This window comes from Python bivittatus, unplaced genomic scaffold (genome assembly GCF_059951505.1).
Source record: "Python bivittatus isolate LINGU-HERP-01145 unplaced genomic scaffold, Pbiv_v1 ctg000790_np1212, whole genome shotgun sequence".
Taxonomy (NCBI): domain Eukaryota; kingdom Metazoa; phylum Chordata; class Lepidosauria; order Squamata; family Pythonidae; genus Python; species Python bivittatus.
The window spans coordinates 3,914,836-3,930,994 of record NW_028277110.1 but is presented as its reverse complement, the minus strand read 5'-3'; the positions used below and the strand labels follow the sequence as shown (position 1 = coordinate 3,930,994).

Below are 16,159 nucleotides of genomic sequence, written 5' to 3'. Positions count from 1 at the left end.
GCAACTCATGTAAGCAGATAAACTGTCTTGACCTGATAGTCTCTTCTTGTTCAGATGACCCCTCACAAAGAAAGATAAGCGGTCCTGACCTTGTTTCTTAGGGGTGTATGTTTACATATGGCTGTTAACACTCAAGGGGATAGAAATTAGTTTACATACAGAAAGGAAGAACCTTATTTGGCATCAGAGAAAGGGGTCCTGGGTAAGGGGAGGAGTATGGATCAAGGTAACTGGCTTTGATTGGATCAGAGAGCCATGACATCTTAACATGGGTCTGACTGTAACAGAAGGTATATAAGGTACTGTGGGGAGGGGGCCCAGCGCGGCCGCCCACCTAACTGCCTGCCGTCATTGCTTCTGCACTTGGGTGAAGAATAAATCTCCTAACTTCATGCAATTCGTCAGTGTCTTTACTCCCAGCTCAGAAACAGACTTGGTAAGATAACTTTTTCTTCCAACACTAGTTCAGAAATTGACATCAACAGAGACAGGCTTCCTCTTCAGAAGCAATATTCACACACACACACACACACACACACACACACACAGAGAGCTAATCTTTTGGGGACATGCGCATCTCGGACAGCAGTTACAGGACAATGCAAATTATCTTATCAGGTTGTAGGACACAGACAACAGTGTCAGAAGCACAACTGGCAACCTGACCTGCTACGTATTTCCCCACAAACTCATCCCACCGTTGAACGCATCCTGTTTTTTTCAGCATGCTTACTAATTCAATCTTAGCAAAACTCCTTCCTCTTTCAAAGATTAGTTTAAAAACCCCACTACTGGTAGCCCATGATGGTAGCTTCAGAATAAAAGTTCTTAACCGGACTGTGATTAAATTACTTCCTATTTAAAACACACACACACAAACAGGAAATGAACAGCTCATCAAACCCGTCCGTCACTTCAAACCTAACAGGAATATTAGACAATTGTCACAAATCTGCAAAGGCAGAGAATGAATTGATCTCTTTGGAGGGCTGTGTTAACACACTGCAAGAAACCAAGTCAAGTAAGGACCTTGGGGCTGCACTGGCACAACTAGCTAAGTTTGGTTAGGGTTTACTTTGGCTAGATCAAAGGTGGCTACAATTCAGTTATTGCGCAAAGCAAGAAAATGGCCCAATTCAGTCATCGCGTTCCATGAATGCAGTCAACATGCTTGAGAAACAGATGAGCTATTACCTTCCTTCCAAACAATAATATGTAATACAAACTAATATTATACAGCATTTCTTTAATGAAATCTTACAAAATAAAAGGCAATGCAGTAACCATAGTGAAAGAATGGATCAGTAAAGTTTCGATTAAGAGTTAGGCGCTTCCCTCTAATAAGGGAGTGCCAATTTATGGCATTAGTTAAAACCCCTACCAATTTGAGAAAAGCTGGTTTCTTCTTTTCTCTTATTGTTCCAGATTTGCTTTTCCTAGTTCAGCCTTCTTAACATTTGTCCAGATCGGCAGAAGGCATCATTTGCTGCAATTTTCGGGCTCACGAGTTCCCCTTCTTGTATGTAACGTGGTGCATCAATTAAATCACCGATGCTTACGTGGCATCAATTAAAACAGGGGAAATTAGAATCCTGTGGGCATCGTAGAGGAAAATGGAACATTTTCAGGATGTTTCCATGCTTAAGTGTCCACTCAGCATACATATGCCTTGGTTTGCAAATGTAAACTCAACACAGGTAACTGTATAGCTGGAAGGCTGAACCAAGTTTGATAAACACATACGGCGGACGAATTATATGTCAGTTCTTTTCCAGTCAAGGTAAGGTAACACAGGCAAATTAAGGTAATTTGGAATCCAAACAATTACGGAAAAATTCATAGGGGGAGAAATAAGCACCAATACCATTCTTTTCTTTACTGGTACATAAGATTAGAGTTTTGGAAACATATTCTATACATACATACATACATACATACATACATATATATATATATTTATATATTTTAAATGAGGCTTTAAAAAAACTGAGTGAGATGAGAAACCTGGGATCACATCTGTATCACTGACAAAGTTGATTAAACTAGACAAGACCATGGGAAATATTTCAAAGAACCGAGGAAGGAGATAATGAGAGAAGTGGGAAAAATCCATTTTAGGAGGTGGCCCTGATGGAACAGAGAGCAGTTTTTTTAAGAGAAAAAAACGTTTGGAGAATAAAGCGAAATCTCTTGTGCTGCGGTGCTAACTGGATATATAAACAGCAATACAAGATTCAAAGATTATAGACTTAAAGGCTCCCACCATTTGACAAAGATTCCAATCTTTGAAGTCTTTCCCAAGAGTCTATAAAAGCAGAATTTAAAATTTGCCACTGGGCTCTTCCACAAGGCGAAATGAACGATCAGCGGTTTTCCATTCAATTAACTTTTCACGTGCATCAAATTACACCTGCTCGTTGAAATCTGCTATTATTCCCAATATGCAGTTTTTGCTTCCTATCACTATAAGAACATTTTGGGGTCAGAATGATAGGAATTTCAAACTTCTCTCAATAGTTCTTCTGTGTTTGACTGGAATATTCCTCTTTTTGGTTCGTAATCTCCTTCCGCTCATGGATGGCCATTCCATCAGAAAAACTGATTTTGAATTTCTCATCCTCCCCAGGATTTCCCCAAATGTACAGAAAGCGTGTGTGTGTGTGGGGGGGGCTTTTTGTAAAAATAATTCTCATTTTGGAAATTGCTCAGGGGCAAATAAAATTTTCCGGGGGGGGGGGAATCCCAAACATATGTATCTTCACCTAATCCAGAAAGTCATTGTATATATGCTTGCCAATAATTAATGTTCATGTTATTTTGATCCTCTTTGGGGACTTGGGCTTGTTTTTAACAATATTTTAAACCCTGAGATTTGTCTTTTTCACATGCCTAAAATTAAGATTTTTGACCAGCAGCAAAGAAAGCAAGCCCATTCAACACCATGCTGGGTGATCCATCTTCCATAGCAAACATTTCTGATCAGAAATGGCAGGAGGAAGAGGAATATTTCATCTGAAGAAAAACACTGGTTTTTCTTCTCTTAAAAGGAAAGCCGATTACAAAACTGGAACAGGATGACTTGTCACAGAGTAAGCCATTTTACCTGCCTTTCATACTAAGATCTGCAAGGACTCAAGACCATTTGCTTTCCTAAAGAAGACAGTATTTCCGTGAAGAGGTTCTGTGAAATTAAATCCTGAAACTGAACTCCAAAGGCAGCTGAAGAGCCATGGCTGACTATTGGCAAGAAACATCCACATAGTTGGAAGAAGATGCTGAGATGTTTCTCCTTAGGAATGTCATTGCCTCACTAAAGAATTCAGGGAACGTTACTGTGATTTGATCCACTGATGTGGGGGAGAGTGGAAGATATACCAGAGACATGCAGGATGCAATATAATTCTGTTGGAAGAACCATTACTTCTCAAGGGCAAACTATTCTTTCTCCCTCCAAGCCTCCACAATCCTATTTCTGAAGCCGTGAGCCAGCTCAGAGCTGAAGTTCTTGATTGATTCAGGAATGCTCTCAGATGTGTTTTCAAGTCTCCTCTTTCACCAGGAGACTGATCTTCTTAAAGTCCACTGCCATTTCCTCGTTTCAGAGAATAAGAAGGGCGAAGGTACGTTTTCTCCCAAGATGTTTTCCCATCGGCATTGTTAAGCAGAAAGGACCACAGATTCTGCATAGGCTTCTGTTGGTGAACTTTAGAGACAGAGGCCTTGCACTCCCTCTGCTGAGCATTTTCTTACTGACATTAAGCCCTCCCCAGGATAACAAAACAGGAAGCCCAGGTTTCCTCTAGGTTCAAAACATGCATGAGACACGAATTCTGGCTCTTCGTGAAGCTTCAGGCAACAGCATTACACATGGAGGTGGGCACTCAATTTGTGGATGCTTTGCTGCTAAAGAGGAGCAGGTGGATTATGAGAGTTAGATATCGGTATGGACGGTGGGACATTATTGAGGGCTTGAGTAGAAAGCAGTCTGGCACTTAAACCAAGGAAGGTGCTTGATTTACCTGGCCAGGTTCTTAAACGTCCTCCAGAGTGACTTAGGATGATCAATGCTTGAACAGTCAAGATATTTGCAGACGCCTTAAGACTTTACCCTAACATGCCACAAAAACATTCAAGACCACGGACAATGAAGAGAGAGAACAAGAAGTCAGAATGCGGGGCCTGATCGGGATAGTTAAACGAAAGACACGAGAGAGAGGAAGTCTTTACAAGACAAAACCCACACACTCAAAATACTGTATCACAACTATCAAGGTCACACTGCCAATGGCTGGACAGAAGGGGAACACCATCTTTGTAAAGAAAAGGTGCTTACAGAAGGATGGCCAGGCTACCCAGGAGCAACCCAGCCCAGCCCTCCAGTGGAACTCAAGGAGTTGGGAAGCAACCCTTTAAAATGGATTGACACAGGCATCCATTATGTATCCAAATTCTCCCCCCTTAAAAAAAGTAACCTGCCAGCAACAGCATCAACTGCACACCTGTCTTTTCCCCAAAGGATCTCCGTGGCTGGTTTGGCTTGAGTGATTTGTGGCAGCCCCCAACTCAGCAGCATCCCCGGACTCTGGGAGTTTGCTGAAAGTCCCCAATGGGCTTTGTCCTCCTCCATGTTGAGAATACAAAATACAACAGCCACGTGTCAGTGAGGTGGTGTTCCCAGCATAGGGCCACAGATCTCTCAGGCTTTATGGCCCCTTTTCTATGACTCTTCCAGTGGAGGTGAAGATCGCTTCAAGCCCTCTGGAGATCTGCTTGATCACTGCCCCAGAGAGGCACACTGGTGAGGGTGGGTGAGCTGCAGCTGTTGCTGTCTGGGGTGTCAGTGGGAGGAACAAGACTCACTTCGCTCATCCCCTGCTGATCTGGTCTATCGCCTTCTCTCCCGCCGATGGTGCCGTTGGCCATCAGCACGGGGGCTTCATAGTCCTGGGGGGTGTTGACCATAGGGGAGATGGAACTGTCCAGTGAAGAGGCAACCCCTTTGGAGAAGACAGATGTTTCACTCGTCAGGAGCCCATCCGTGAGAGGCAATTTCTGCGTTGGTAGAAAGGGAGGGTTAGAAAACAGCTAAAAAGATTCTTAGTAATCATAGGGATAAAAAAGTGGGATCGTTGGTAAAAGAAACAGAAAACAGAGAGCAGGAATAACTCCACCATGGAAGGAAACCAACAATTATTGTTTGGCATTGCTATATTTTTCTGCAATCTGATGCTCACCTGTGGATTTACAAGTGTCACAGAGAGGAAACACTTTATATCTATCAATCTATCAATCTATCAATCTATCAATCTATCAATCTATCAATCTATCTATCTATCTATCTATCTATCTATCTATCTATCTATCTATCTATCTATCTATCTATCTATCTATCTATCTATCCCTCCCTGCTTCCCATGCCTTTTTATTCCTTAGATCTTTTTTTTACCCCAAGAGCTCTAGATGGCTTACTTGGGAAATCTCTTAGATTTGTGCTCTTAGCAGCTTACAAATATAACTGTACAATAAAAACCATCAAAATCCCTTCAAGAACTTGAAATGTCCTAGGCAAAAAACCAAAATAAATAAAACCAAAAACCCAACCAAGAACCAACCAGTGCTTTCAGATTAGATTAGAGGAAGGAAGGAACTGGTCTCGTATAGTCTGAGCCAGAGAAAAGGCTGAACGAGCTACTAATGTTGAAGGTCCCCAAAGGAGGACTTCCAAAGATGCCCCACTGAAGATCCAAAAGTGGAAAAGGTCTGTATCAGCATCCAAAGTCATGCAAGCAAGCGGGACTCAAGCCGTGTTAGGCTTTATGCACCCCGATGAGCATCTTGGATGCAGTCTGGAAAACCACTGTAAGCAGTGCAGCTGTTCTCAATACTGGACGGATGGGCATCTCTTGAAAGTGTTGTTCTCCACCAAGGATGCCACTTTCTAAACTCGCTGTAGTGTCCAGAGCATTGGGGTTGGGGAAGTTTTCGGCAAAGGCTGAAGCTTCAACATCTGTGATGAGAAAAATAGCAGACCGAGTCGAAGTTTCCCCAAAACATCTGTTCAGCAAAGGCTGGGAAGATACCTTGCATCTTATCAGGGAGCAGATGCAAACCTCACCAGGCAGCTACTGAAAAATCCAAGAGGCAGCTCTAGGTTTGTAGTTATTAATATCAAGGGCTCCTGGCTGGCTGGGACTTATAGAAACTGAAGACTACAAGTTTGAGGAAGGTGGTTATAGGACCTAAATACTGCTGGGCTGCCTGAAATAAAGTGGCAACTTCATTTCACAGTAGTGGTACCACCTAGATGACCTTGGTTGGCTTCAAAAAGTGAAGCAGAGTTGGACCTGGTTAATATCTGGAAGGGAAACCATCACGAGGTCCCAGAGCTGTAGACCAGATGGAGAAATTGGAAAAAAAAATCAAAATAAGGCAGTGTCAAAACACTTCCATCCTGTTGCCAAGAAAACAGCACAGGAGATATGATCATGAAGTCCCAACGTGACTCTGATGTGCTCTGCTTTCAAACAAAGCAAACATGTTTTTTTTTCCTAGTCTCAATGCCTGAACCCTGAACCTTCCAGTAGGAAGAGCTAGGGTTAACCCTTCAAACTCCAGGATGTCTCAGTTGCAATTCCATACAAAATGTGGAGGAACAGAACAGCCTCTCTCCTATATTTTACACCAGCCAAGCTCAACACAGTGAATCATCCAAATACTGCTGTAACTTTAGAGAGAGAGGTTAAAATATAATTGTACCTATAACTGTGAAGAACAGCAGAAGCTACTTCTTTATACTTTCATGTCTACCTTTATATCTTTCTCTTTTTTCTCTTTTTTTCGCTTTTTCTGTTCTCTTTTTCTTTTTCGTTTTCTCCGCTCTAATTGAATTTGTATTAGTTCTTATTATTGTTCCCAAAACTTAATAAAAATGATATATGTGTAAAAAAATACTGCAACGGTCTCGTTATTTTTCTTCCAGTGGCAATTTGGGGTTCTTCTGCTCCTTGCGTTGCAAAACAGCCAAAGAGTGTTGCACGATAAAGCTGGATGAGTGTGTGGTTCAAACAATATCACGTACACTTTACTCACATTTTCCAGGTCTGTAGCGCTGTTTTCCAACTGCAAATTCTGGGTGGTGCAGCTGAGCAGATGATCCAGGATACACTGTTTTGGGTGCATCCCTTTATCAAAACGGTTATACATGCCGCACCAGAATCTGAGAGAGAGGGAGAAAGACACAGAGAGAGGGAGTAATTGAAAACAATAGTTGAGAGATTCCTGAAATGTTCAGATTTGCAAGACAAGGGAATGGGAGAAAGTCCTCCTCTTTAGCTTCTTCTAAAGGGGCCTGGGTGCCAATCTTAAGATTTTTGCTACCAACCATTGGTTCCTCCCTCCATGCAGAAGGTAGGTAAATTGAACAGAAAGGGGAATGCTTAAAAATTTAGTGCTTTGCCTAAAACACTCTAAAAACCCATCAACACATTAAGGTATAGAGAGCAATGTGTGAATCTAAGCCACTCTCTTGATTTTGGCAAAGAGTGCTCTATTTTTTGGGAGGGTGGGGGAAGGCAGGCTAGACAGTCTTGGAAGATAAAGGATGGGAGAATGCAGAGGGCTCCTGAAAGCCAACTCCCACATTTAACAGAACACACTGTGGAAAACAGGACATCTGTTTTGGGCTTCAGGCTCCAGAAGCCCCTGCTAATGGAAAGCAATCATGGGGTCTGTAATTCAAGCTGTTTGAAGGGAACCAGGTTCCCTAATCCAGTAAAGTGACTAAGTAATTATACTTAAGCTAACTTTGTGTAGGCAACAGATTTGGGGTTTCTTATAGATTCCCCAAACTCACATGCACTGCATACCTATTTTAAACAAGCTCTTCCTTTCCAACAACTAAGAAGCATCTACTTGGGAAAAGACTAGGGCCTTGCTGGTCAATAACAGGATAAAAAAACCCTGTATTTGCAATCTGTGCTGACCTCCTGCATGGAGAGTCTACCTAGTTAGCTCTTGGGCCTAACTGGACATAAAACAGCAAGTACACCTTAGAGTAAGAAACAGGCTTAATTCCCAGTAGCTCTGATGCAATCAAGCTGCAAGCTGAAATCTATAGTTTAGAAGAAGGAAGCCAGTTTCCTCCATGCTACCCAACATCAGGGTCAACTTATATCGTAAACAGATCCAGAGTCTGATAACCATCAATCATCTACGGTTCGGCTATTGCTGACATAACTTCAGTTTTCCATGAACTGCAGCAGAATTTCTAGCTAAGTGAAAAGCAGGTTGGCATAAAAACCTTGATTCAGGAGAACAAGGGGAATTACACATTGCTACAATCCACGAAGCAAACGGCTGCGTAATTTGGAAAGCTGATGTGTGATTTTATGCTCCCACGGGATTGTACAATTAAGACACAGTTGCTTCATCGCTTAGAGATTAAGTCCTCCAGATGTTCCAGAGGAACATTTGGGGGTGCTTTGGCCATAAATCTTGGTTTAATAAACCAAACCTGATTAATCAGAAAATAAACATTTTCTACCAGTGCATCTATCTTCCCCCTCCCTTCTCCTATGCTATAATCTCAAAACCTTTAAACCATAGTTTCCCATTACAACCCAAGCAAGGATTTGTAGCTGGTTACCCCCAAAAAGATAATTACTGGGTATCATGGTGGCTTAAAAGGGACTAGATTCAGATGAGCCCAAACTCATTCCTAAACTATAAAAAAGCAGAACTTCTCCTCTCTAAAAAGAACCTCTTTTCTTAGAGTTGCTTCTTTATCTGCTGTGGACTTAATATTTTATAAACATTAAGCAGCAAGGGCAGTGGGGTCATCTGGGTTCAAGCTTCTCCTTTTCTCCAGCAATAACTTACTGGAAGCTGAACGGCAGGGTGTTGGGCTGGAGGTACGTGTAAGCTGTGTATCCCTTGTAGAGTGGGTTTCTGAATTCCAGCTTCTTCTGCAGAAGAAACGGCCACAGGGAATGTGTTTTCTCAAAGATTCTGAAAATAGGCGAGCAATGAAAACCATCAGCACGGCCACAAAACATCTCTCAACGTAGTTCCATGCCCTGGAGAGCCTGTCATTTAGATGACTGCAATGGGCTACACAGGGGACCGCCCTCAGAGGTTGTCTGGTATCAAATAGTTAATACAAAATAGGAGGGCAACAGAACCAATTGTGCATTTAATTGCAATTTCTTCTCTGGTTTGCAGTTTTTCACTGCTTCATTGGGGCTGCAGACAAATTGCTCGCAATAAAGATTCAGGAGAGCCGGAATCAGAGCAAAGGGAATCGGCTAAGCCAGTCTTTCTCAACCTTAGGAACTTGAAGGTGTGTGGACTTCAACTCCCAGAATTCCCCAGCTAGCATGCTGATTGACTGAGAAACACTGTATTAAGCAAAGATCTGCTCCACATTACTGCCTTGGGATCCAAACTTGGATCAAATCCAGTGTTCATCCTGGCTTAAGAGCCGTGCTGCACTAGGTTAAAGCTGCACCTCTCTAGCACCCTTTTTCCCAACAGGCAACCTGATACCCCCAAGAAGCCCACTTGTCTCCCAGCTGTTGGTATTCCATGAGACCGGGCCTCTTTTCTTCCCCAAACCTGTCATTAAAACTTTCTAAAAGAGACATGCGAATGCAGTAGGAGCGTTGCATGTAGCTCTTGGAGAGCCCCTACCGAGGCGCACTTGTGTGCTACACATTCACCACCTTTGGGCATCGAACCCTCCTTCCCCCTGCCAGACAATTAGAGCATTTTGCTCTTAATTTTAATTTCCACGAAACAGGAGAAGATGCCAGAATCCGCGTGGAGGAAACGCCAGCTCACTTCAGATCTTCTCGGTCCTTGTGACAGGTCCCCAGGAAATTGCCAAACTGGCAGGAATAGACGTGATCGTGAATTTCGAGAAGCAGGCGCTCATTGAAGTCAAAGGCACAAGGAAACTGCTGCATGAGCTGCCAAGTGCATTCAAGGAACTGGGTGAAGACTGGAGACAACTCCTTGGGATCTCCTTCGAGATGGCCGCACCTAGAGAGACCAGAAATAAGCCAGCCGTAGCAACCCAATGAACGTGGTGCTGAACCTTTCACAAGTGCTTACAACAAAAAAGCGGGATTCTTCTTCTACCAGATTTATTGAAAAAGGGAATTAGGTGACAGAAATCTTGGCAACTGGGTACATTTACTTTAGCATCCAATGTATCTCTACGTTTCTTACAGTGGAGCTTTCTTGATCCTCCTGCTATCTATCTCTTGATGCACTGGGGAAGTGATTATCTGTATCAAGGAAGAATGTGTAGATATTCCGCATCTGTAACATTGTGCAAAGCACCACCCTATTTCCCAGGCTCCAAGAAGCCCATTAGAAAATACTTCAAAGGAAAATCTTAGTTAATTTGGGATGGATGTTCACCCCTACTCAAAGGAAGTGGGCCCATAGAGGGAGATGTTCTTTATTCTTCCCCCCAGCCCTATAATGAGAAAAACGTACACTGCACTCACACACTGCATTAAACTAAAATGCGGTTTGCTTGTTGTTTAGCGTCCTGTGTGAATCCTGCCACTGCAGTATGGCCACCAGCATTTATGGCTTAGTATCTTGTCCAAGCATTCAGCAACCCATGGTTAAACCATTATGGATTAGCTCCATGCATGAACCAGCCAGGTGCTCAGATTTTAGAGAAGGAAATTAGCAAAATAAATTCTTTTAAACTGCGGTTAATCCTGTTTCCTCATCGCTAGGCAATGCAGCAAGGACGCTGAAGCCAAACTGATCTCAGCCTCTGTGCAACCAACAGGGAACCTCATTAGAGCTCTTTCAAGGAAAGGGAGAATGCAAAATAAATATTTGCAAAAATGCCACGCAGAATTGCAACCGCTCTGCAGGGGTTCCCTGGCCCCTTTCCTTCCTCTCAAAATAGATTCTGTAAAAACTGCAATGCAGAAGTCAGTCCCGCTTTGCTGAAATGTATGAAATGAGATTAAGTGAGCACAAAGAGAACTGGTCGGGAGTGAAGGTGGAGAAGAGATAGCGGATGAAAAGATGCGGAAAGGGGGAACTAATCCCCTTTAGGGCTAGTTTCAGCTGTCCCAAAATCACTTCTTGGAGTTTTCCTCTCCATCAACAGTTACCCAACCACTAGATATAGTGAATAGTCTCAGTATTCTTTTTTTTTAATAATAATTTTTATGAAAAAATTGTTCTCAAATATAAAAGATAAACATAAGGTTTAGAATGAAAGAAAAGAAGAAGAAAAAGTAACATGAAAAAGTGAGAAAAGTATAAGAAGAGACTCCCAATCTCCTTTACAGCAGTTACAAGCAAACAAATCTTCATACCTCCCTCTTTAAAATTGTATCGTATTTCCCTTCTTCCCATTATTCAACCCTTCTTAATCAGCAAATCCATAAATCGCCAAATCATTTTTTTCCCATTCTCTGCAATAAGTCCATAAAAGGTTTCCAGTTTTTAACAAAAGTACTTGTTATCTTCCATTTCTGCTAATTCCATTCTGTGAAGGACTGTGAGGAATAGTTTGAATATTCTTATTTTTTTATCCTTATTTTTAATTCTTATTCTTATTTTCCCTTTGCCTGCCCCTTACTTTTTTTCTTTTATGTTCTTCCGTTTTTAAAATTATAAGCTCCAGGTTAGAAGCTGTCTCTTTTTATGAATCTGTTAATCATGCTCCAAACGAGATGCAAAGAAGACCTCTTTTTTCCTACATTCACAATTCCAACACACAAACCTGTTTTTACCTGTGTGAGAATTTATGGCCCATTGCAATCCATTCCTTCTCTATCAGAACCTTTAATGTTAAATGAAAGGGGAGGGAAAGAGACAGAAAGAAGGCATTATAATGTGGCTGTATTTATAGAATTCAAATCCTGCTTTTCCACCAACAGACTGCCTTCAAGATGGTTAATAAGAATAACTCAAAGGTAATGGAAACACAACCAAATATATATCAAAACCCATAATAAAGGCAATAAAAATACCTCCCACTTTCCCAGCTGCATCATCCATAGCAAAATCCACACAGACCGATGAAATGATTTCAGTGCCCTCAGACGTACGTACGTAATTTCAATTTAAAAAATAAATTGGACAAGGAAGATAGTTAGAGGAAGAGGGCAAGCCAGCCTTGGGCCATAAAAACAGGATTTCTCCTCGCAAAGATTTGCTCCACAGCCAGCTTTTCCTCCTCCCAGCCTGGCTCCTAAGTTAGGCAGCTATGTTTGCACTCAAAAATAAACCGCCTTCCAAAATATTTTTCCTCAGCCTGGGATGCTCTTTGGAGAGATGTATTTATTTATTACAAGGATCGATTAGGGCTGTGCAAACTATTTCAGATTCGAAATGCTCAGAGCTTAAAACAGGGCCATTTGGGGCTTGGCACTTTTCCAGAATGGTGAAACAACATTGGAGCTCTTTCAGGAAGGTGTGGGACGGCTGTTTCAAGCTCAAAATGTTTTGCATACCATGACTGATCCAGGAATTTCTAGATAACGTTCCTTCCCCCGTGGCTTATAGGCAAAATAAGTAACTGTCTTTCAGACATTCCATGTGTCCTTTCTGCTGAAGGACTGGTGGTAACAGACTGGGGAGGGCAGCAAAGAGTCTGAGCAAGCTTGGTGAAAGGTTCTTGCCCGCTTCCTCTCCAAGAAAGGAGTGCCTTTTCCCTAGAGACTCTTGGATGTAATCTTGGGACTACAGCTTCCAATGTTCCCCACCAGCCTGATCCACCTCTGTAAGCTTCACTTCCAATACCACTGGAGGTATGTGTCTTGGAGAAGTCTCCTGAAAAGAAGCTGAAATCTGCTCCCTTGAAAAGACAACATTATCCTTCCGCAAAGAGCAAAGATGCTCTTCCTGAAGTTTAAAATCTCATCCTTGCAACTAGCAGCTCGACTCATAGGCTCCCAAACCGCCTTCTCTAGATGTATCCAATGTTAGTGTTCAAAAGCAAGGACTGATTAAAAAAAAAAAATCTGAGTGAAAAACAGACCCCAAAGGGTGTCTTCATCAATGAGCTGGCACCTTCTTCTGCCTTAGTTTCCCAAGCAAGGACACTGAAAAACACAAGGGCAGTGAACTTGTCTCCTTGGTTAAAATAGAGGGAGTTAAACCAGTTCCTGGAGGTTCTTGGTTTCCTTCCTCACCCTCTCCACCTGAACCAAGAGAAAGGTTGTGCTGAGGTTTGACTCCCTAAATGCAGGGGCTCAACAAAGGAACACCAAGCCTTCACCAGAAGATCTATCTGAGCCACATGAAATCAGAGTGGTGAATGTTCCCCACAGCTCACATTAAGTCTTTCAGAACATGTGACATTTCAACCCTTATTTCTCATGAGATTTCAGCACGACGCGCTAACCTGCTTCCAGACACAAATGCGCCCAAGATCTGAGGGTGAGATGCTGACACTGACATGCATTTATAGTAAAGAGACTTCCCCGATCCACCCGTGGCATGACTCACACTCTCTCCTGAGCAGAGAGTAGGAAAGACGTACTCTTGTTCCAAGCCACTCTGCACCTTACTGGATGTGTGTGTGTGTGTGTGTGTGTGTGTGCGCGCCAAAAAGGCCAACATCCTTGGCTCCCAACGCATAGGAAGTGGGGCAAGGAAGGAAAACTTGACACGGCTCTTTGAATCCATTCGTTTTGTTGCATCCAAACGCAACCACGTGGCTTCTCCACGTTAGCGGCACCCAAAAACTATTACGTTATGGAAGCAATCAGCTGCATTTCATAGACCTCGTTCCCTTTTCAGAACCAGTTTCAAATAAACTACAATGGAACCTCGGGTTACGAACGCTTCTGTTAACAAACTTTTCGGGTTATGACCAGCTCTGGCCGCAAAATTTTGCTTCGGTTTGTGAACTCCGCCTCGGGATACGAACAGGATACGTGGCCATTTTCCCTCCCGTGACACGGTCCGTGGCCATTTTTCCGCCCCTGACATGTGGTCTGTGGCCATTTTTCCGCCCCTGACATGTGGTCGTAGGGAGGGGGACTCTCCCTCCAAGCAATAGCCGCCTCCCTGTCCTCCACGCCAGAACAGATTAACAGTAATTACACTGAACCTTATGGGGAAATTTCCTTCGGGTTGCGACCAATTCGGGTTGCAACCAGAGTCACGGAACGAATTAAGTTCGTAAACCGAGGTTCCACTGTATTTTGTTTCAGTAACAAAAGGATTAGTTCTTTGGGGGTTATTTTTGATAACCCAAAACTTTCAATGCTTTCAAAACAGAACTGAAAGATGCCAGCAGTTAGGTTCTGTTCAATTTAGAGAGAATGATTATAAGTGCAGTTTCTTTTATGTGATCATATATTGCATAATGCATACAGAATAATATAGATATACATGCACTACATACCTACACACTAACACGTGCAGCTATGATATATGCATGCACCTGTGTTTAGACACATACACTTGTACAGGAAGTCCTCGTTTAGCAACCACAATTGGGACTGGCAACTCAGTCGTTAAGCGAAGCAGTCACTAAGTGAAACCACAACTGTGCTTCCGATCTGACTTCAACTTCCCTTTGCTTTACAGACCTGAAAAGGCTGTAAATGCGAGAAATGGTCACAAAGTTCCTTTTCATCATACTTTTAGGCAGTTGCTAAACAAGGACTACCTGTATAGTGTTTTTTCGGGGTGCGAAGCACTTGTAAAGCAGAGCCAACATTCTAAATCCAAGAGAAGCTACCCGAAAGATCCGCTTACCATGAATCCTTTCAACGTCCGATAAAAAGGATCCAGGAGGAGACAAGCTACAGAGCAGACCTGGGCTGTGCGGTCCCAGCCATCCGAGCAGTGCACCACCACGCTGGCACTCTCATCTTTGACCGCCTGGAAGAAGGACACGGATACAGGCACTTAAGATTTTTTTTTTTTAAAGCAGTGATGCAAAGTTGCTGTCAGGCACTGAGCTCTGCAATGTCACCAGACAGAAAAAAAGGACAAATGCAAAACTGTAGGAACGAAGGAGGGATGGAAGCAAAAATGCCTCCTTTTATAGCTGGGGTCCTCCCTTTGTGGCAAGGAGTCCTTAAGACAAAACCAGAGAAATACACTTTTTTTTTTCTCATGAACCCATGGACATTACAGACCCACTGGTACATCTCCTAACCTTAAGAGTATTTCAAATTTCCCTGATGAATACTCTGCCTGCTGTCTGCATCCAAACTGTCTCCGTGCAGAAACCAGTAGCCAGGAGAAGTTTGGAACGGCTGGGCTGACCTCTCATTTTTCCTGTTTTTTTCTAGCTTTAACTCACCCCCCAGACAAGAAAGGCTGCACGCTGGTGAACATCCAACTTTTTCAGGAATAATGCAAAACGTTGCAAGTTCAGAGGTTGCTCTACCTTCGCAAGGAAGACTCCAGCATCCATCACGGCTTTAATGTGTCGCAACCAGCCCGAGTTCTCAAGGCCTGTGAGGAAGTCGCTCATCGAAGGAGATTTTGCTTCACACACTAAAAAGGAACGAGAGCCAAGGTTTCCGTGAGAGGCAGCCAAGGGAGCAACCGGGGGCCCCCAGATTCCGATGAGTCACAACTTCTGCATCCGATGGTGATCTCTTACCAACAGTTCTCAGAAAGCGCAACTCAAAATAAATTTTTCTTGCTTTTAGGAGGAAACCAAAAGCAGTTTGGCCAAATACCCTGGATAATTTAGGGAAGGGTAATCACACCAAACGGAAGACGAAGTCCCTAATTCTTGGCCGTTGTCGCTAGGAGACTCCAGAGCTTTACAAGGTATGCTCCAAGTCAAAAATGAGGCATTGGGATTACGAAGGTGCCAAGAAGTGCCTACCTGATACAAGTGACAACCGGTGAGATGCACTGAGAAGCCAAAGGATTCCCCTTGGGGATGGGGATCATTCCATTTCCAAAAGACTTGGCCGGGGAGTGTCAATGCTGCCCCGCCCTCATTAGAAAGCTGGCCATTCCTCATCTAACAAAACAGTATAAACATCTGCAGCTCAAATTCTCTAAACATCTTCCCAGAAGTGCCTTAAGGATCAACAGCTTCCCATCTTCCAAGCTTCCCTTTTCACCTGCTTTCCGCACTGTGCCCCTCCAGACAGTCACTCATATCCTCATCATTTCATACCTCAACTACTGCAATGTATTT

The 16,159-nt window shown here is 43.0% G+C and overlaps 1 protein-coding gene across 1 annotated transcript in view; it reads right to left on the bottom strand.

Annotated features, from left to right (window-relative positions):
- Positions 1-1,229: 1,229 nt before the first annotated feature.
- Positions 1,230-16,159, bottom strand: part of MTMR8 (myotubularin related protein 8) — a 32,613-nt gene continuing 17,683 nt past the window's right edge. Inside the window, exons 8-14 of the mRNA XM_007421911.3 lie at positions 15,389-15,498; positions 14,749-14,874; positions 11,769-11,818; positions 9,838-10,038; positions 8,878-9,006; positions 7,090-7,216; positions 1,230-5,052 (exon numbers count right to left, since the gene is read on the bottom strand). Of these exons, the coding sequence (XP_007421973.1) occupies positions 4,750-5,052; positions 7,090-7,216; positions 8,878-9,006; positions 9,838-10,038; positions 11,769-11,818; positions 14,749-14,874; positions 15,389-15,498 (1,046 nt within the window). The 3' untranslated portion in view covers positions 1,230-4,749. The remainder of the gene's footprint in view (positions 5,053-7,089; positions 7,217-8,877; positions 9,007-9,837; positions 10,039-11,768; positions 11,819-14,748; positions 14,875-15,388; positions 15,499-16,159) is intronic.